This window comes from Balaenoptera ricei, chromosome X (genome assembly GCF_028023285.1).
Source record: "Balaenoptera ricei isolate mBalRic1 chromosome X, mBalRic1.hap2, whole genome shotgun sequence".
Taxonomy (NCBI): domain Eukaryota; kingdom Metazoa; phylum Chordata; class Mammalia; order Artiodactyla; family Balaenopteridae; genus Balaenoptera; species Balaenoptera ricei.
The window spans coordinates 44330793-44350865 of NC_082660.1; the positions used below are offsets into that span (position 1 = coordinate 44330793).

At 52.3% G+C, this 20073-nt stretch overlaps 1 protein-coding gene across 5 annotated transcripts; it reads left to right on the forward strand.

Annotated features, from left to right (window-relative positions):
• Positions 1-1113: 1113 nt before the first annotated feature.
• Positions 1114-19840, forward strand: HDAC6 (histone deacetylase 6). 5 transcript variants are annotated; one of them, XM_059911975.1, is made up of 29 exons: positions 1114-1222; positions 2263-2403; positions 2492-2620; positions 2756-2844; positions 4778-4862; positions 4951-4991; positions 5723-5819; positions 5966-6063; positions 7054-7158; positions 7283-7351; positions 10962-11088; positions 11185-11250; positions 11343-11402; positions 11481-11570; positions 11871-11977; positions 12067-12134; positions 12380-12551; positions 12645-12773; positions 12945-13113; positions 13424-13557; positions 14091-14159; positions 14269-14461; positions 15959-16108; positions 17430-17604; positions 17715-18181; positions 18266-18370; positions 18504-18650; positions 18748-18876; positions 19098-19840. In XM_059911975.1, the coding sequence occupies exons 2-29, from the start codon at positions 2293-2295 to the stop codon at positions 19164-19166; spliced, it is 3450 nt and encodes a 1149-aa protein (XP_059767958.1). In that variant the 5' UTR covers positions 1114-1222; positions 2263-2292; the 3' UTR covers positions 19167-19840. The 5 variants fall into 5 exon arrangements, with proteins under 5 accessions (XP_059767958.1, XP_059767959.1, XP_059767961.1 ...); XM_059911976.1 differs by having other exon boundaries at positions 2263-2385; positions 19098-19185; XM_059911977.1 differs by lacking the exon at positions 1114-1222 and adding an exon at positions 1362-1390 and having other exon boundaries at positions 2263-2385; positions 19098-19185.
• The last annotated feature ends 233 nt before the right edge of the window (positions 19841-20073 follow it).

Sequence of the window (20073 nt, forward strand, 5' to 3'; positions counted from 1 at the left end):
TCACAGCAGCAGTACGTGGCTTGCAAAGCCTAAAATATTCATTATCTGGCCCTTTATAGAAAAAGTTTGCCAACCTCAGCTCTACAGGAACCTCTCTTCTGACTATACAGAAAAAATAGGCCTTGGCCTTTACAAGACTTCCTACTCTTTTACTTTGCAGGCATCACAACCTCAGAACGTTCCTCAGTGTGTATCATTGTATATATGTTTTCTTTGGTGTATTTGGAGGTTTAAAAGTCTTAGGGCTGTGACCCTCTTCCACTGGGACAAAAAGACACGTTCAGGTAGAAAAAGAGTGGAAGGGAAGAGAAGGCTGGAACTGGGGTTTGCAAGAGGGTAAGAGGGCCCGGCTACTGGGCGGCGGGGCTGTCAATCTGTTAGTTAGTCAGCGATGCTGAACCCCAGACCGCTTATCTCTCCCGCCCCAGCCTACAGCCCGGTAGGAAATGGTGAAGAATGAGAGAGGGAGATTAGGAGGACAAACCGGCCTCCTACGGGGCTGACATTTAGGCATTTAGACACGGTGTGGGGGGAGTTGGGGGGTGGTGCACAGTGGCAACTCCCCCTACCCCCTAGGCACACACTTTCTATTACAGCTTGGGAGCAGAGGTGACCCAGTGGAGGGGGCCGACAGGGAGAGCCGCCACCCAAAGAAAAACTCCCCTCCTGAGGTCCATTCTGGCTCCGGCACTATAATTACCACAATTTTCCAGATGAAGAAACTGAAGCCCAGAGATGCTCAGTAACTTGCTCAAGGTCACATGGCTAAGTCGCATAACCTCAGTTTCCTTATCTTCAAAGCAGCCTTAAGGAACTACCTCATAGAACTGTGGCCTGCGACAATGCCTGTCACATAATACTTGCTATCATCACAGTTATTTGCCTCTACTAAGACTCCTTCCGCTCCACCATTCATTTTCGCGGCAGAATATTAATAGCCAACAATTGGTGAGTGCTTCCTATGTACCACCTTGGTGAATATGAACTCAGAAAATCCTCACATTTATTAACATCACCACTCCCATTTTGGCCGCCACCAGCCTTGTCCAGTTTCCACCGTGCTCCAGGCCCACCAGCCCGCCCTCACTACGTCATCACGGCGCGCAACGCGGGAAGCCACTGGGACGAGAGAAGACGCCCCTTCCTAACGGCCTTGCTTGCTTGCTTGCACTCTTGAGTTAATCGCACGGTACAGTTGGCGCCGGTCCGGAGGGCTCCTAAGGTAACTGGACAGGGACGGAGGGACGGCGGCCAAGGCCGCCAGGACGACAGCGGCGGTGGTTGGGGGAGGGGCGAGTTTGACCCCGAGTGCATCGTCCAGCCGCTGGCGCGCGCTTCATACGGGCGCAGCACGGCCCGTGTCGCCAGCTCTCACGCAGACCCGCAGTTTGTGAGTTCGCGGGAGGTGTGGCCCGCACGAGGGGCGCGGCCTTGCGGCAAGATCCCCAATGTGGGAGGGATTGGGGCGGGCTGTAGAGAGCCCCTGCCCAACGGAAAAGAGGGGACTCAGGGAATTTTGAGGCGTAAGCCAGGGGCGGAGTTTGAGAAAGGGGCTGCGCCCGCGTCGACAGCGGGGGCGAGAAGGGGGAGGGGCTAGCGGGAGGTGGCTCGGAACTGGCTGAAGGGGCTTGGTGAAGCGTTAGGGATTGGGCCTGGGTAGGGGGTGGGGCCTGGTGGAAGGAAAGGGGCAGTCCCCTGAGGAGCTGGGCTTGTTGAAACGTTAGGGGCGGGATCTAGCCAAGTGGAAGGTGCCGGTCGGGCCAGTAAGGGGTGGAGTTAAGTGGATCGTTAAGGGTGGAGTCGGGGCCCTGGCTGGGTCTGGCTGAGTGAAAAAGTGGGTGATTATCCCGGGAGATTGGCTGGAATGGGCAGGTTTGCGAAGGGGTGGGGTCTGGGCGAGGCTTTGAGGAATGAAAGGGTCTGGGAATGGGGCTTGATAGGGCGGAAGGGGCGGTGATTAGCTGGAAAGGGCAGGCTCTAGAACGGACTGAGCCAGGGGGTTAATTGTTCTGTGAAAGGGCAAGACTTTGAAAGGAGAATGAATAGTGTCAAAGGGGTGGAGCCTAGTGGAATGGGCGGGACCAGGTAGAATGGACACCCTGCTGGAGGGAGAGAGCCTTAAGAGGCAGAGTTTAGAAGGTGGTGGGGAATAGATAGCAAAGGGATAGAGACTAGCGTAGGGGGCGGGGCCTGGGAAGGGCTGGGATGTAGGGTTTTCATGGCGTTGGGCCCCTTCGGAGTCACCTCCACCCCACCCCGCAGAAACGCGTCAGGGGTGAAGTCTCCCCAGCCATGACCTCCACCGGCCAGGATTCCACCACAACCAGACAGCGAAGGAGTAGGCACAATCCCCATTCCCCCCCCCACGACTCCAGCGTCACCTCGGTGAGGCCCCAGACCTCGGTGAGGCCCCAGACCTGCCCTAATGAGGGGGAGGGGGAGCAGCGGGCCGTGCGTGCGTTGGACTCTGACCCTTCTCTCTGTTTGGCAGAAGCGAGGTGTTAAAAAGGGTGCCGTACTCCGCTCCAGCCCCAATCTAGCGGAGGTAAAGAAGAAAGGCAGAATGAAGAAGCTTAGCCAAGCAGCCGAGCAAGACCTAGTCGTGGGGCTGCAAGGGCTGGTGAGAGGGGCCTGGCCGCAATTTAACCTCCTGTGACAATCAAAACCCTGAGCTTCTCCATCCTGGACAGTGTGGGATGTTCCCTCTGACTCAGGCCCTCAATGCATCAGTCTCTCCCATTTTTTTTCCTTGCAGGATCTGAACCGGGAGGCCAGGACACCGTCTGGCACTGGCTTGGTGTTCGATGAGCAACTAAATGAATTCCACTGCCTCTGGGATGACAGGTGAGGCTGGCTCCTCCAGGCCATACCCAAGCCATACAAAGACATACACTTAGAGCCCATTAGAAGAACGAATCCTGTCTTACTCTAGCCTAGAGACTGGAAGCAGATGACTTAGAGAGATGGGGCTCAGGCTTGAATGGGTTGTTTTCATTTAGCCAACAAACATTTATTGAGTGCCTTCTGTGTGCCGGAGATGGTGATACAAATGTGTCAGACAAGACAGACAGGGAGCTGACAGGGGAGTAGGAGAGCAGGTCACTAAACCGCCATCAGCAGTGTGAGGTGTTTAATGAAGGAGGACCTAAGACCAGAGCTTTCAAGAGTGTTTAATAGAGAACGCTAGACTAGCATCCAGGGTTCCCAGAAGGATTCCTTGAAGAAGGGATGTTTGTGCTGAAATGGAAGAATTACACTTCCCATTCAGTCACACATTACAATCCATCAGCAAATTCTTTTGGCTCTATGTTCAAAATGTATTCAGTATCTGACCTCTCCTCACCGCCTCCACTGCCACCACCATCATCACTCACCTAGACTTGCAGAGGCCTCCCTGTTTCCACCCTCACCCCTGCTGCCTGTTCTTTACACAACAGCCTAAAAAAATATGTACGAGATGATGTTCTCTCTCTTAAAGTCCTTCAAGGGCAGGGTGTTGCCCTGAAGGTAAAGTTCAAATTCTTCATCCTGGCCTCTAAGGTTCCATGTGATCTGGCTCCATGTCACCATGATGACCTCGTCAGCCAATCCTCCCCCTCATTCGCTTCGCTTCACTTCACACACACTGATCCCCTTGCTGTTCTTCCAACATACCAGGCACTCTCTCATCTCACGCCTTTACCCTGGCCAATCCCTTTTCCAGAGACTCATTTCCACCTTCTCGTCTCCTAGTTAATATTCACATCTCAAGGAGACCCTCGGAGAGGGCTTTGCCTAGCCACTCCCCTTCCCCCACACCTGAGCGGCAAGATATTCCTAGCCCATGCCATTGTTTGTCCATTATTATACATATGTGTTTACTAGTTTAGTATCTATCTCCCCTATCCCAGTGGAAGACTCAGGATGGCAAAAGACTTCATTATTGAATACATATCTACCGTCTCCTGAGGCGCTAGGGACAGGCAGTACACAAAACAAACAAAACTCCTGCCTTCGTGGAGATTACATTTTAGAGGAGGGAGACAGATAGTAAACAAGCAAAAATCGAGTGATAAAGTGTATTAGAAAGAGAAGTGCTGTGGAGAAGCGGGAGGGAGAGTAGCAGAAAGTGCAGTGGAGGGGACTCTTCAGTTTTAAATACGATGAGCAAGGAAGGCCTTACTACCTGAGCAGGGATCTGAAGGAGGTGAGGGAGTGAGCTATGGAGACATCTGGGAGAAGATTGTCCTGGGCAGGAAGAAGAGCTAGCGGAAACGTACTTGGTTTGATTGAGGAACAGGGAGGAGCCTAGTGTAGGAGAAGCAGAGTGAGTGAGGGGGAGAGCAGTAGGAGATAGGGGTCAAAGAGGGGATGGGGCAGGTCGTGAAGGGCCTTCTGGGGCATGGGGAGGACTTTGGCTTTTACCCTGAGTGAGCTGGGAGCCAGGAGAATTTTTTGAGTAGAGGAGGGACATGACCTGATTTGAGTTTTAACCAGTGTCTGGGCTGCTGTGCAGAGAAGGGACTGTTGGGGGAGCAAGGGCAGAAGCTGGGAGGCCAGCTGAGTGCAATAGCCCAGGCGAGAGGTAATGGTAGCAGCAGTGGGGGTGATAGGAGAGGGCCAGGCTCTGCATATATCATGAGAACGGAAACCAGCAGGCGCCAGGGATGACTCCAAAGTTTCATGCGTCAGCAGCTGTGGAAGGGCAGATGGGGAAGATGTGCAGAAGCAGATGTGGTGCTCACCAGTGTCATATGTATCTGTATCTATATCTGTATTTGTATCTCTGTCAACCCAGCTTCCCTGAAGGCCCTGAGCGGCTCCATGCCATCAAGGAGCAGCTGATCCAGGAGGGCCTCCTGGATCGCTGTGTGTCCTTTCAGGTGAGTCCCCCAGCCGACATCCTGGGCAGAGGGCAGCAGCTGGTGGGACAGCCAGAGCCTTAGCCCTTTATTCCTCATGTCTCCCCAGGCCCGATTCGCCGAAAAGGAGGAGCTGATGTTGGTTCACAGGTGAAGGCTTGGGAGCCTGGTAGGGATGGGGAGGAGGCTGCCCTGGGCCAACCAGGGCAGGCCAGATGCTTTGGGAAGGAATGTCATGGGCTCCGTGGTCTTGGGCAAGTCACTGAGCCTCTCTGAATCTCAGTGTCATCGCCTGTAACTTGGGGGCTAGTAAACATGAGCTCCTCAGGAGGGCTTGATGTGTGTCGGGTGCTTAGAATGGTGCCTGACATATCATGAGTCCCTGATGAGCTCTTTTTGTTATTATAATCTGATGTGTAAACAGATGATGGATATGTGGACAGAGTGATCAGGGGGTTCCCCCAGGGGGCTGAAGGAACCCAGAGTAAGAGGCCTGATGTGGTATGGCTCAAGGAAAGTTAGTGTGGCAGAGGGGGTATCTGAGCTGAGCTTTAAGAGCAGAAAAAGAATGAGTCCCATGAAGCAGAAGGCTGAGGAAAGGGAGATGCAGACAGCTGGAACTGTCTGGCCAAAGACCTGGAGGCAGGATTTGATGTGGCCAGAGCAGAGGGCAAGGGTTGTTACTGGAAATGAGGCAGGCTGGGGAAGAAGCAGGGAAGGTATCCTACATCCCAGCTATTCCCCAGATTGACAATTGAGGAGGCCTGACTTGTCCAGGGGTTTGGTGCATGGAGGACTCAGCTGGGAAGGGGATAGGGCCCTGGTTCAGGGCCAGGGAGGGAGGCGGGCCCCTGAATCCCATCCCCCATCTATATACCCAGTCTAGAATACATTGATCTGATGGAGACGACCCAGTACATGAATGAGGGGGAACTCCGTGTCCTAGCAGATACCTATGACTCAGTTTATCTGCATCCGGTATGGATGAGAACTGTGAGGGCAGAGGGTGGTGGCAATCCCGGGGTCCCCCATCCCCACATCCACCCCACCTTGGAGGGGGGCAGCTGAGTGGACAGGGCTGCTGTCTCCCTCACTCCCTCTCTGGCTCCCCACTGTCTCTCCAGAACTCATACACCTGTGCCTGCCTGGCCTCAGGCTCCGTCCTCAGGCTGGTGGATGCAGTCCTGGGGGCTGAGATCCGGAATGGTATGGCGATAATCAGGTAGGACCCACTAGCATAAGGCTTTTTTACATTACAAAAAAATTCCTTTCTCAAATGTAAAAGGTAATGGTGTGGGAAGTATATTCACATGGTTCAAGAATCAAATGTTAAAAAAGGTTAGGGGTCAGGTACAAGTAAAAGTCCTCCCCACCCCCGTCTCCAGACACCTGCTTCCTCTCTGGAGGCAGTCGCTGTCACCAACGACTCTTGTGTCCTCCCAGAAATAGTCTGTGCCATTCATGGAATAAATACCATACTTTGTTGATTCTAAGATGTATATTTTTTTCATATTTGAAACATCTTGAAATCTGGATGCATCTTATAAACAATGGTGACTCAGAATTCCTTTGGCAGCATTTTCTGCTTTGTTATTGGCATGTAAAATCACAGTACATCTTCTCATCGTTGGCATCCCAGAAGTGATGAAATGCAGAAGACGTAGCTTTTCTCCTACCTCCCCTTTTTTAGCCACAAATTATGGTAGCACTCGACACACTCCCTGTATCATGCATTTTTCACTTATATATCTTGGAAAGCTTTTCTCTTAACAGTGTATAGCCTAGACCCATGTAGAACGCCATTATACAAATGCACAGTAAGTTAACCTGCCTGCTACCATTGGGCATTTTGGTTCTCTCCAATCATTTGCTGTTTCCAAAAAATGCTGCAGCAAATATCATCCATTTATAAACATGTTATTTCACCCTTTTTGTTATATAGGTTGTGGCCTAAGTCCCTAGGAGCAGAAGGACTTGGTATGAGGGTGTATGCATTGATAATTTTAATGAGCATTATCAAATTTCCTTCAGAGAGAGAAGAGTAGACTGGGGGTGAGGGTCTGAGGGACCCAATTACTCAGTTCCTGGCAGATGTGCAGGCATCAGCACTGGGGGAGTTGGTGGTCCAGGATTAGAGAGCAGGGAAGTGTCCATCTCTGAAGAGGAGGACCCCTCACCACCATTAATCTGTGGCCTTCCCTGCCCTTCCCAGGCCTCCTGGACACCACGCCCAGCACAGTCTTATGGACGGGTATTGCATGTTCAACCACGTGGCTGTGGCTGCCCGCTATGCTCAACAGAAGCATGACATTCAGAGGTCAGCAGCAAGCAGCAGCGTGGGTGTAATGAGGGTGGCGCAGGGTTGGGTATCTTGGTCTAGGCACTTCCCCCAGATGCTCCTTGATCTGCTTACATAGTGCCCCCCTCTCTCCCACTCACAGGGTCCTTATCGTGGATTGGGATGTGCACCATGGTCAAGGAACACAGTTCACCTTTGACCAAGACCCCAGGTATGCCCGGAGTACCACCCTAGATGCTAGACTCCCAGCCACCCGCCATCTTTACAGGCCCAGCCAGAAGGGGCCCAGGAGGGAAGGGGAAGCATTCACATTTGTTGGGCCTGCCCTGGCAACAGGTTCGGTACTGCCCTCTGCGTGTCTGCTGTCTCTTAATTTCATTCTGAGGCAGGGACTGTTGGGTTCCCCATTTTACAGATCAGGGAACTGAGGCTTACAGGTTAAGAGGTCATAGAGAGAAGAAGTTGAAGAGATGAGATTTGAGCCCACAAATGTTTGGAGATCTCGTTCACCAATTTATCCTGGAGCTGGAGTGAACCTCAAATTACTACTTTATGTTTTCTGATTATGACAATACTGCAAATTTTATTTCTTTAAAGAATTAAAGGGAGTTAGTTCCCTGGTGTCCTAGTGGTTAGGATTCCGGGCTTTAACTGTCTCTGCCGGGGTTCAATCCCTGGTCGGGGAACTGCGATCCCGTAAGCCACATGGCATGGCCAAAAAACAAACAAAAAAATTAAATATCGAAATGTCTAAAGCAGTGAGTCTCCTGTAATTCCTATCACCTCAAAAGTAACTGTTGATAGTTACAGAATTTTTCCTGTAGATGTATGAATATTCATCATTATCATTATTATTATTAACATACTACCACTACATTTTCTTCAACAACTTGCTTTTTGCATTTAACAGCATGGTGTGGACACCTCCATGTTAGTGCCTCTGAAAAGCATCTCGTTCTTTGTAAGAGCTGTACAGTGTTCCATTGTATGGCTATACCTTTGGTCATTTAACCCCAGGATGTTTATAGGTCTTCCCAGTCTTTGCTATACAGATAATTCTACAGTGAATAGTCTGGTAAATATATAATTTTATACTCCTCTGAGTATATCTGTAGGATGAATTTCCAGTTCGTCAGAGGGTCACTGTGCTTGAAAGTCTAGAATCTAGTGCCAGACTTCCCTCCAGAAAGAGAACCACCTTACCCTTCCTGCAGAAAGTGATTGAGCCCATCCTTGTCAGTAGGGGACACTACTAAATAGTTGTTGTTTTATCCAGCCTTTTATTGAATTGACTGCATAAATTCCACTTTTTCCCATGGTTCCTGAGCTCCTGTGGCCCATTATCTAGTCTAGGTTGGTTGTTCTCCAGACATTGCTTTATTATTTTCCACCATTCAGTGTTGCTGACAGATGTCTAGATGTCAGTCTGATTTTCATTCCTTTCCAATATATTTTCCTCTCTGGAAGGTTTTAGGTTCTTCTCATTATCCCTGGCGTTCTGAATTTTCACCCTGCCCCTCATTCTGCTTACCAGTGGTAGATATTTTACATCTGAAGACTCATGCCTTTCTTAAATCCTCAGAAGTTTTCTTCTATTAGATTGTTGATGATTTCTTCTACTGTGTCCTCTCTGGTCTCTCTGTTAGTCAGATGTTAGACTTCCTGGGTTGATCCTCTGTGTCTCTTATTTTTTATCTCATGTCTTCTGTCTCTTTTTTCCTTTTGCTCAGTGTCCTGGGAGATTTCCTCAACTTTACCTTGCATTCCTTCTTTTAAGCTTCAAGAGCACTTTCTTCCTCTCTGTGTTTATGCTCTACTAAGCTTTAGTTTAGTTGTTTTCCTTGTCTTCATAATCGTATTTTAAGGGCTATCCAATTTGTCTCCAGCCAGGACCCTCCTGATGGAGTTAAGAGATTGAGAGATGGGGAGCTGGGAGACTGAAGGTCATGGATAGATTTTTTTTTTCATTTATACATTTTTATTCATAAAGAAGAATGCATTGAATATATTCACAATTCTTCATATCTATGCATATAGTCATACATCCACAAAATAACACAGCTATTGCCTGCAATGCACTTTTAAAACAAAAAGAATGATTAATGATATTAAGGAATTCTTGTTATTATGCCTAAGAAAATTAACAAGAATTCATTTAGTAAACTAAAGCTTAGTAGTTAAAAGGAACAAGTAAATTTAGTGAGTTGGTTATTCAGTGAATTGGCTATTCAGAATTGATTTTGTGAGCATTGACCTGGATCTGTGCTTGACTTCTCAAGAAGGGAAACCTCAGATTGTCTTGGGTGACTTCCCAACCTGTTCAGCATGGGAGAGGGCCTGCTGGGGCCCCAGACTACTTTCCAGAGATTTGTTGAAGTCTCTAATTGTCTGACATCCTTTCTCCCACTCTCTGTCTTCCTGGGTTGATACTTGTTTAAAATTCCTTTACTATCTTTTGACTAGGATTGTAGGAGAATGAGGAGGTAAACCTGTGCTATCAGTCCACCATTCTTTTACTGGAAGTCAGTTGAACTTATTTTTAAATCTCCTTCTATTTGCTTTATAAACTTAATTTCCTTGGGTGTTAGTTCTTCTGTTTGTTGACTTTGGTGGCTCTCTTGTGGGGTGGACTTTCTTCAAATCTTTTCTTTATTCCTATCTTTCCCGATGATAATATTTATGTTCTACTGTACGTTTATCTGTTAGAGTCAAAAGTAAAACAGTCATCCCCCATCTACTCAAGACCAGAGCTTTCACATGGTCTTTATCCCCCCAATTCCAAAAATCCTTGTATACCAATTGCATTTAATTTCACAACTATATTATCAACATTTATTAAAATGTGACTGTTAAGTTTGTCTAGATTTATTGCTTACCGCTGTTTCTTGCATTTCCCTAAAAAAGGAAAAAAGTGCTGCCTTAAGTCCTTTCTGGAACAAGGCAGGGGGTGGATGAACAGATGGATGGAAGGATGGATGAGAGATATTCATTTTGATCACCTCAGTCAGAATCAAGCCCTCCTACTTGGCTTACTATCAGAACATATACCACTGTGTCTTTTCAGTATCTGTTCTGTGTCAGCCCCCCTCACTGCTCTGAGTGCTCAGTTTCTCACCTAGAAAATAGAAGAAATAGTAGAGGTAGCCTGTAAGGTATTGGAGACAAGGAATTGCCCCCTCACTGGCCTCATGGAGCCCCAGCCAGCATCCCCACTCCAGCTCCACATACAGAACCAAGTCCCACCCCTCCTAACCTCTAGGCCCTGAGTCTCCCCACTTCCTTCAGGGAAAATACTAAGCTCCCTAGCCTCGCCTGGCGTTCTTTTCAGCCTTAGCTGGCTCCCGCCAACTAAGGCCAACTAAGAGCCTCATGCCTCTGTGGGCCTCCAGTGTCACAGGGTTTGTCCTGCTGTCACTATCTTGGTCACAGGGGCTGGTGGGTGGGCAGGCATGATCTAGAGTCCCCCACGGGGTCAGGAGCCCTAGGAGGTGGGATAGACTTGATAGCTCTCAGGGTCTCAGAGCTAGAACTGGGTGGGCACTGAGAGGGGCAGCAGTGTTTGCTGAGGGAGCAATTTCAGTAAGAGAGCAAATGAATGAGTGAGTGAGGTAATGGATAAATAAATGGAAGAATTAATGGATGAGAGGATGAATAAGCTGGCAACTGAATGGAAGAATGAATGAATGTATGAATTAAAGAATTCATGGGGAAATTACTGAGAGAATGAGTGAATGGTTGAGTCAACTGTGGTAGCTGTGGGTTGGGGGTTTCTGGGGGGACCGACTCCTCAACCCTCACCTCTTTTTTTTCTCTGTCTCTAGCGTCCTCTATTTCTCCATCCACCGCTACGAGCAGGGTCGGTTCTGGCCCCACCTTACAGCCTCCAACTGGTCCACCACAGGTTTTGGCCAAGGCCAGGGATACACCATCAATGTGCCTTGGAACCAGGTCAGTATCTGCCCACCCTTTGCCCCCAAAATGAGGCCCAGCCCTGCCCTTCAGGGCAGATGGCAGGACGTCGCCATCATGCCTCCCTGTCTGCAGGTGGGGATGCGAGATGCCGACTACATCGCCGCTTTCCTGCACGTCCTGCTGCCAGTTTCCCTTGAGGTCCTGTGGGTCTGGGGTGTGTTGGGGCAGAGGCGATGTTGAGGGAAGGGCCGTGAGGGCAGGTGGCCTCATGTAGTTCCTACCCCCTTCAGTTCCAGCCCCAGCTGGTCCTGGTAGCTGCTGGATTTGATGCCCTCCAAGGGGACCCCAAGGTAAGGCAGGTGCACTGGGATGGCAGGAGGGCAGAAGGGGGCCGCACGGAGCAGGGCTGACCCTCCACGTCCCTCCAGGGCGAGATGGCCGCCACTCCGGCAGGGTTCGCCCAGCTAACCCACCTGCTCATGGGTCTGGCAGGAGGCAAGCTGATCCTCTCACTGGAGGTGAGTGACTCACTTCGTCTCTCAGCCCATGGATCCTGGAAGACGTAAGAACAACTTTCAGTCCTGTCCCAGCATTTCCACTTACTAGCTGGACAACCTCTCCTAAGTCACTCAGCTTCCCTGTGCCTCTGCTTTCCTTATGTAAAATGGGCATTATAATAGTAGTAATCACCCCATGATACTGTCCAGCACATGAAATGAAGTCAGCCTTCAAATGCCCTGTTGCTTGACAACACCCTACTCTTCTCTGGTAACATCTGGTTCTTTCCTGCCCTCCCTCATGTGAACTCCTTCTCCCAGGGTGGCTACAACCTCCGCTCCCTGGCTGAGGGCGTCAGCGCCTCTCTCCACACCCTTCTGGGAGACCGTTGCCCCATGCTGGAGTTCCCTGGCACCCCTTGCCCGAGGTGAGCCCAGGTGGAGGAGGGGAGAAGTAGGCCCCTCATTGCCCACTCAGGGGCCAGTTGGTCACATTTTCCCCTCCCTTGCCCTCCAGTGCCCAGGTGTCGATCTCCTGTGTTCTAGAAGCCCTTGAGCCCTTCTGGAAGGTCTTTGTGAGATCAGGTAGTTGGCAGGGAGTGCGCTGGGTGGGGGGTTGGGCAGGGAATGAGCTGTGGGAGGAGACTCTTCCAGACCCCACTCTGACTTTCCTCGCTGCCTTGGTGGGGGAGGGTCAGGCCCTCTCTCTCACTGGGCCCTGGTTTCAGGCCTCCCACCCCTTTTTAGGTTTGGGTAAACTGAGTGCCAGAGTATTAAGGGGATCCAGGGTGGGGGAGTAGGACTAGGGTGAATGTGGCCTCCCCATGCAGCTGAGACCCTGGAGGAGGAGGACACTGTGGAGGGGGACAATGTGGAGGAGAAGGAGGAGGAGGGACCGTGGCAGCCCCCTGAGCTCCCAATCCTGACGTGGCCGGTGCTGCAGGCTCGCACAGGGCTGGTCTATGACCAACAGATGATGGATCACTACAACTTGTGGGACAAGTATGCAGTCAGAGAGATGGGCTAAGTGGGAGGAGGGGAGGGACCCCCCACTTCAAGTACACTAAGCCCTGCCTCCGATTCCCCCACACCTAGCCACCACCCCGAGACGCCTCAGCGCATCCAGCGTATCATGCACCGCCTGGAGGAGCTGGGTCTTGCCGGGCGCTGTCTCGCCCTGCCCGCACGTCCAGCCACGGACGCTGAGCTGCTCGCCTGCCACAGGTCAGACCCCTGTGGCCGGTGTGGGATGGGGCCTCAGAGCACGCAAGCCACCCTGGGGGCTGGAGCCTGGGCTTGCCTCTGTTACGTGGAGCTGCTGCGAGACACAGGAGAGGACGTGGAGGGGACAGAGTTACCTGGCTGTCCCCTTGAGTGCCCCCTCTGTGCCTCCAGTGCTGAGCACGTGGATCGTCTGCGGGCCACGGAGAAGATGAAAATCCGGGAGCTGCACCGCGAGGGCGCCAACTATGACTCCATCTACATCTGCCCCAGCACCTTCACCTGTGCACAGCTGGCTGCTGGCGCCGCCTGCCGCCTGGTGGAGGCTGTGCTGGCGGGAGAGGTGCCTGCACTTTGGGGAGGGGACCTTGGGCTCCAGGAGAGGAAGTCCTGGGGGTGGGGGGTGGGGAAAGAGGCGGCTCTGAGAGGTGGGCCAGGCCTGAGGAAAGGGGGCATGCAATGGGAGGAGATCCTAGCTCACTAGAGGCCTGGCTCCTGGGGAAGTGCACCCAGCAGGATGGGGGCTACAGGGTTGGGGGCCCCTAGCAGCTGGTGGAATAGTAGAGGGACAGGAGAGATGGAAGAGGAGAGGAAAGGGAAGGGAAGGCGGGGAGGGTGGGTGGTCTAATCTTTGTTCCCTGCCCCTCCGCCAGGTTTTGAATGGCATTGCTGTGGTGCGTCCCCCCGGCCACCATGCAGAGCGGGATGCCGCTTGCGGTTTCTGCTTTTTCAACTCTGTGGCTGTGGCTGCTCGCCATGCCCAGGCCGTCAGTGGGCGTGCGCTGCGGTGAGGGCTCCCTGCCCCCACCGCCTGGTGCTTATGCAGCAGGCCCCGTAGTGCAGCCCCCATAGTTACCCCGAACCACCCAAGGGTCCAATTGCCCAGCACTTCCAGGAAAGGACCAAGGATCTAGCCTCTCAGTGCTTACCCAGATAGGATCCCCAGATTGCGGCACCCAGGTGCTTATAAAACAGAATCCAGGGTCCCCTTCCCCAGAATTTCTGGCCCCTGATGACTATCCCAACAGAACCCAGGGTCTGGCCTCTGGTGCTTCCTTCAAAAGACCCACGATCTAGCCCCTGGCACTTACCCACACAAGGCCCGGGATCTGGCCCTGAGCACTCGCTCGGGCCCACAGTGAAGCCCTTAGGACTCTGATAGGACCCACAAGCCTGCCACCCAGTGCTTTCCCCAGGGACCCAGGGTCCGCCCATCCGCAATAAATGCCCCTGCATACAGACTCCAGGGGTCTAGTCCCTGCCCTCCCCCAGGGGGCAAGTGTCCCGGGGTAACTGAGAAGCTGTCCCCTCCCTCCTCAGGATCCTGATCGTGGACTGGGACGTCCATCATGGTAATGGAACTCAGCACATATTTGAGGAGGACCCCAGGTGAGGGGCTGGGGCAGGGGGTGGGGTGTGGTCAGGGAGGTGGGCGGGCCATGCCTCATGGGTGCCTCGCTAACCAGGCACATCCCTCCTTCCCACCGTGTTCCTGCAGCGTGCTGTACGTTTCTCTGCACCGCTATGATCATGGCACCTTCTTTCCTATGGGGGACGAGGGTGCCAGCAGCCAGATAGGTCAGGCTGCAGGCACGGGCTTCACCGTCAATGTGGCCTGGAATGGGCCCCGCTTGGGTGACGCCGACTACCTGGTTGCCTGGCATCGTCTGGTGCTTCCCATTGCCTATGAGGTACGATTTAGGATGCACGTGGCAAGACTGTGTGGGTGGCAGCAGGCGTGCATGTGTCCGACATCTCAGTGACTGATCCTGTGAGAGGACCTGCGGGTGGCTGCTGTGATGGCTTTGGGGGAGGGGATGTGACTCTGTGATGGCCTTTGGGTATGTTTGTGCAGTGGCTGCATGTGACTGCCTTCTGTGTGTAACTGTGAGGACTTGGGAGTGTGCGGAGATGGTCTTGCCTGGGGATGTGCCTGGCTGTGTACCTGTCCTGTGTGTACACCATCACTAGTGCCTATCTGTGTGTGATGGTAGCCCCATGTGACTGCCATCTCTGTGGAACTGCACGTGCCAGGTGGGGAGGGGTTCGAGCACGTGTGAAACTCTGCGCAGGGAGCTATTGGTCACTACCGCTGCTCTGTGTGATGTGTGTGATATTGTGAGTCACTGCACATTGCTCTCTCTGTGACAGCCAGTGTGTGACTTTCTGCATGTGGAAGGCTGTGTGTGACAGTCATCTCTCTCTCCTATGGCCTATATACATTCCCCTGACTCTGTGTGAGTGGCTGTAGGTAACTGCTTCCTCCGTGTGTAAACTGTGTGTATGTGTGGCAAATCATGTGTACATGACTAACTCTGAGGGTGCATGAACGTGAGCGCCATCTCTGTGACCTCTGTGCAGACATGCGTGTTCAGATGTGTATGTGTGTCTGGGCACAGTTGGCTGTGACTATCTCTGTGTGTGTGCAACTCTGTGAAATAGTGTGTGTGACCATGTGCAAGCGACCACCTCCTGTGGGTGCAACAGCACATGTGACTATTGTGACTGTGGTGGTGGCATGTGTATGATTGTGTTTGTGCAGGGGTAGCTGTGGATTACTGTTCCCTCTGAGAAACTGTGTGTGCGTGCGTGACTAGTACCATGTATAGTCTGGTCTGTGTGAGACTGTCTGATTGTGTGTGGGTGTATGTGACTGTATGTGACCATCTTCTGTGTGTGGCACTTGTGTTGTCATCTTCTGTGATGGAAACGTGTGCACCTCTCTTTGGCACCGTGTGTATAAAACCCTGTGTTGTGCCCATGTGTCCCATGTTTGACCCAGGGAGGGGAGTGTGTGCCTCTTGGTCTCACCCTTGGGTGTGTATGTGAGGACATATCTCTCCGTCTCATGTCACCATCTCTTGACATGAGTCTCCACACCTCACAACTCTGCTTCATGACCCTGTCCGTCTGTTTCTCACATCTCCATATCTCTGTATCTCGGGTCTCTAAATCTGTGTCTGATGTGTCCACATCTCTGAATCTCTCTTGTGTCTCCATGTCCTCCCCTCCCTATTTTCAGGGCTCTGGTCTTGTGTCTCCCGGGCTCCAGGTCCCATGTCTCCATCTCTCTGACTTGCATTGCCATGTCTTCATTTGTCCTTGTCTGTGTCTCTGGGTCTCCCTGAACTGCTGCCTCCCCACGCCCCCACCCTCATGCTCACGTGTCTCTTCTCTGCCTGCCTCAGTTTAACCCGGAACTGGTGCTGGTCTCAGCTGGCTTCGATGCTGCCCGGGGGGACCCACTGGGCAGCTGCCAGGTGTCGCCTGAGGGCTATGCCCACCTCACCCACCTGCTGATGGGCCTGGCCAATGGCCGCATTATCCTTATCCTAGAGGTAGCTGTCTCGGTCCCTCTTCCTGCGGTGGGAGGGTGGTCGGGAAGACTTGGGTGTCCCCACCTGGGGTTGTGGGCACACACTGGGCATTAGTAATAACACCAGCATTAGCAACTTTAATTGAGCACTCACTATGTGCAAGACACTCTTCTTGGCACTTTACGTGCATTATTAATGCATTTACTTAACAAAGCAGCCTTGTGAGGTAAGGTCTACTGACCTCATCATTTTCCTCTCTCAAGATCAGGGAAACTGAGGTACAGAGAGCTATGGTGACTAGCCGGAGGTCACACATTTAATAATGGCAGAGCCAGGCCTTGAACCCAGGCAGCCTGGCTCCAGAGTCTTTGCTTTTTACCTCTACTTGAACTCCCTGCAACAAAATCCTGAGACAAAGGAAATTCACTGACCTTTTGTAAAGTACTCAGTGCCCCCGCCCCCTGTGCCTCAGTTTCCTTGTCTGTAAGATGTAGCTGGCTAATCGTGGAGGGGTGCCTGGCACATGGTAAGCCCTGTATAAGAGCTGTGGCTTCTTATGGTTATGCATTGTTCGTACATTAGTTTAACCCACTCAGCAACTTTCTGTGCTGTTATTTGTACTCCTTCACAGATGAGGACAGTAAGTCACAGAGAGATTAACTGGCTGGTAAGATGTCCCACCGTGTGCCCAGGCCTGCCTGTGGTGGAGCAGGGTGGTGGACTCTCTCCTCAGGTAGCCCAGGTTCCAACCTCAGTGCTGCCTCTTACCAGCTGTTAAGACCTCAGACAAGTCATCTAACCACTCTGAGCCACGGTTTCTTTATCTGGAAAAAGAGCAGAGACTGGGGTTCCTATAGAGTGTGAGAAAAGGGGGTTCCCATACCAGGTCAGGATAGAGATTCACGTAGAGAGAGAGACCAGTTGTTCCTGTACCAGGGCAGGGCAGGGCCTTCTGTGTGGGTGGGGCCAGGGGTTCCCATACTGTGAAGGCAGGTTCCTGCACCGATTCAGCACATGTGGTTGTGAGGATTCCGTGCTTAGAATAGGGTCTAGCACACAGCAAGCACTTAATGAACGTCAGCGCTTACTAATGTTGCCATCAGTACTGTCATTCTTGTGGTTATTATTATCTTGCACTTTACGTCACAATTTTATCCCCCTCAACGACCACCTCACACAGTGGGTGCTGTCCATCTGACAGATGTGGGTTCTACTTGTCCCCAGTACCTACCCTCCAGACTTGCAGGACCCCAAGGGGAGATTGGGAGGCAGGACATCTCGTCTCCCAAATTCCCTGAGGACCCCCCCGTCATACCTTTCCCTCCTCTTTTCCTTAACAAAGGGTGGTTATAACCTGACATCCATCTCGGAGTCCATGGCCGCCTGCACCCACTCCCTCCTTGGGGACCCGCCACCCCTGCTGACCCTGCTGCGGCCCCCACTGTCAGGGGCCCTGGCCTCAATCACCGAGACCATCCAAGTCCATCGCAGATACTGGTGCAGCTTGCGGGTCACAAGTGAGTGGGTAAGGGGAACTGCGGGCAGTGGGGGCTCAGGGGAGGGCAGGGTTTAGAGGCGGGAGAAGGGATAGCACCCACACTCAAGGATCTCCCTTCCATGGTTCCAGAGGTCAAAGATAAAGAGGGACCCTCCAGTTCTAAGTTGATCACCAAGAAGGCACCCCAGCCGGCCAATCCTGGGTCAGCCAAGGGGATGACCATGCCAGAAGGGAACATTCTGGAGGCAGGCACGGGGAAGGCCACCTCAGCAACATCTGTGAAAGAGTCCACTCCACGCCAGACTACGTCAGAGACAGCTGTGATGGAGCTCACTCAGGACCAGTCATCAGAGACAGCCATGGGAGGAGCTGCTGGGCTGAACCAGGCCACCTCAGAGGCAGCCACAGGGGATGCCACGCTGGACCAGACCACCTCGGAGGAGGCTGTGGGGGGAGCTGAGCTGATCCAAAGCCCTCCAGCCTCATGCGCTGACAGTCAGACTCCTCCTGCGTCACCCATGCAAGGAGCCACAACCCAGATATCCCCCAGTAAGCTGACTGGAAATCTCAGGACCTTGGAACTAGACAAGGCACAGGTAAGACCCACCACACCCAGGTAGGGGGGAAGAAGGGACAAGAATCAGGCCTCCTGGATACATCTCTTATCTCTGTGTGTATAGGAACCCCCAGAAGAGGAGGAGCTACTAGGAGAGGCAGCTGGAGGTCAGGACATGAATGAGTCAGTACTGATGCAGATCACTGGAGACCATGCTGACACTGACCAAGTGAGCTCTGGGAGAGGCTAGAACAGTGGCTTCCTTCTCATGCCCATTTGTGCCTCCCCGTAGGAGCATGCGCTATAGGAACATATAATGGGGAGGTGGAGTCCCTACCTTACTCAGTTTTACCCACCCCCAGGCCATGTTTTATGCTGTAACACCACTGCCCTGGTGTCCCCATTTGGTGGCAGTATGCCCCGTACCTGAAGCAGGCCTGGATGTGACCCAACCTTGTCAGGACTGTGGAGCACTCCAGGAGAACTGGGTGTGTCTGTCTTGCTACCAGGTATGCAGCCGAGGAAAGGGATAGGGTGGAGGTTGGCCCAGGAGCAAACCACAGGTGGGTGCTGATTCCCCACCCAATGCTCGCTCCCCAACCTCAGGTCTACTGCAGTCGTTACATCAACGCCCATATGCTCCAACACCATGAAGGCTTGGGACACCCGCTGGTACTCAGCTACGCCGACCTGTCTACCTGGTGTTACCACTGTCAAGCCTACGTTCACCACGAGGTGGGCCCTGGGCAGACCCTCTAACGTGTGCACACTCACTCACACCCCCCCCGCCCCCCCCCCACACACACCTTTTGTGATTGCATAAGGGGCGAATGGAGACCCTTCTGCATGTGGGATAGGCCAAGAGACAGGGCGGTTGAGGGCTGGAGTGGGGGCAGCCTCCTGGCTGAGGTAGAGGGGTGCTCACTCTTACCTCCCCTCTCTTGCCTCCTCCTCAGGCTCTCCTAGCTGTGAAGAACATCGCCCACCAGAACAAGTTTGGGGAGAACGTGCCCCACTCACACTAAATCCCAGAGTGTGCTCCTCTTCTTCACCTTCTGAGACCCAAGATAGACCAACCTTAGTTCATTCCAAGCTATACCTTTGATGAGGGGTAGCCTCACTCCATCCCATCCTGAAGACCCTTTACAACTCGCCCAGGGTGCTGATTTAAGTGTATATATTTGTAAGAGGACTGTGATGATCAATTATAGATCTCCCACTGCCTGCTCAAGGGACTCCATCTACTCTGCCCCAGAAGGCAAGGGGAGCAGCTCAGTGACCCCAAGAGGGGGCTGATATAAAGATGATACTTTGGAGGGAAGGGGGATCAACTGGCAGGTATGGCGGGGTTGCATATGTAATAAAGTACAAGCTATTACAAAACTTGGAGAAAGCTTTTAATCTTGAGTGGGTAAAGAAGCCCACCCTCCTGGCCAACAGGGCTGATGAGTAATGAAGGAATGAGGGTGTGGGTCTTTATCAGGTCAACCCCCTGCTCATCCAAAAACTAACTGGAAATAGAGCAAGCAGCTGGACTGGCTCCATAAGAGATTAAATGGTGGGAATCTGTGAGAAAATGAGCTCCTGCCTTAGAAATAGGAGCCTCACAGCCAGTCCCAGCTACACCCTGGCTGGGAAGGCAAGAAAACTATCATGAAGTGTCTTCATTAGGCCTCAGTCTCCCCATCTGTCTTTGTCTTGATTGGGGGGTGGGGGGGTGTCCAGGTTTAACATACTTGGATTTGGTGGTCACGGGTAGCTTCCTGGGGGAAGGAGTGTCTACCACTGACCAAGGGTGGGGAATTGTGGGATAATTTTAGGGTTTTATTTCTCCCATATAATGAGAATTGCTTCGGCAACTCAAAGGAGTCTGGGCTGAGGTTTCCTGGGCTTTTCTTCATGGCCACCCTGTGACCCCAAGATGGCCAACAG

Coding starts and splice junctions, on each gene's coding strand:
- HDAC6 (XM_059911975.1), top strand. CDS start 2,293: ATGACCTCCACCGGCCAGGATTCCACCACAACCAGACAGCGAAGGAGT. Junction 13,114..13,423: donor AGGCTGTGCTGGCGGGAGAG/GTGCCTGCACTT, acceptor CCCCTCCGCCAG/GTTTTGAATGGCATTGCTGT. Junction 13,558..14,090: donor GTCAGTGGGCGTGCGCTGCG/GTGAGGGCTCCC, acceptor CTCCCTCCTCAG/GATCCTGATCGTGGACTGGG.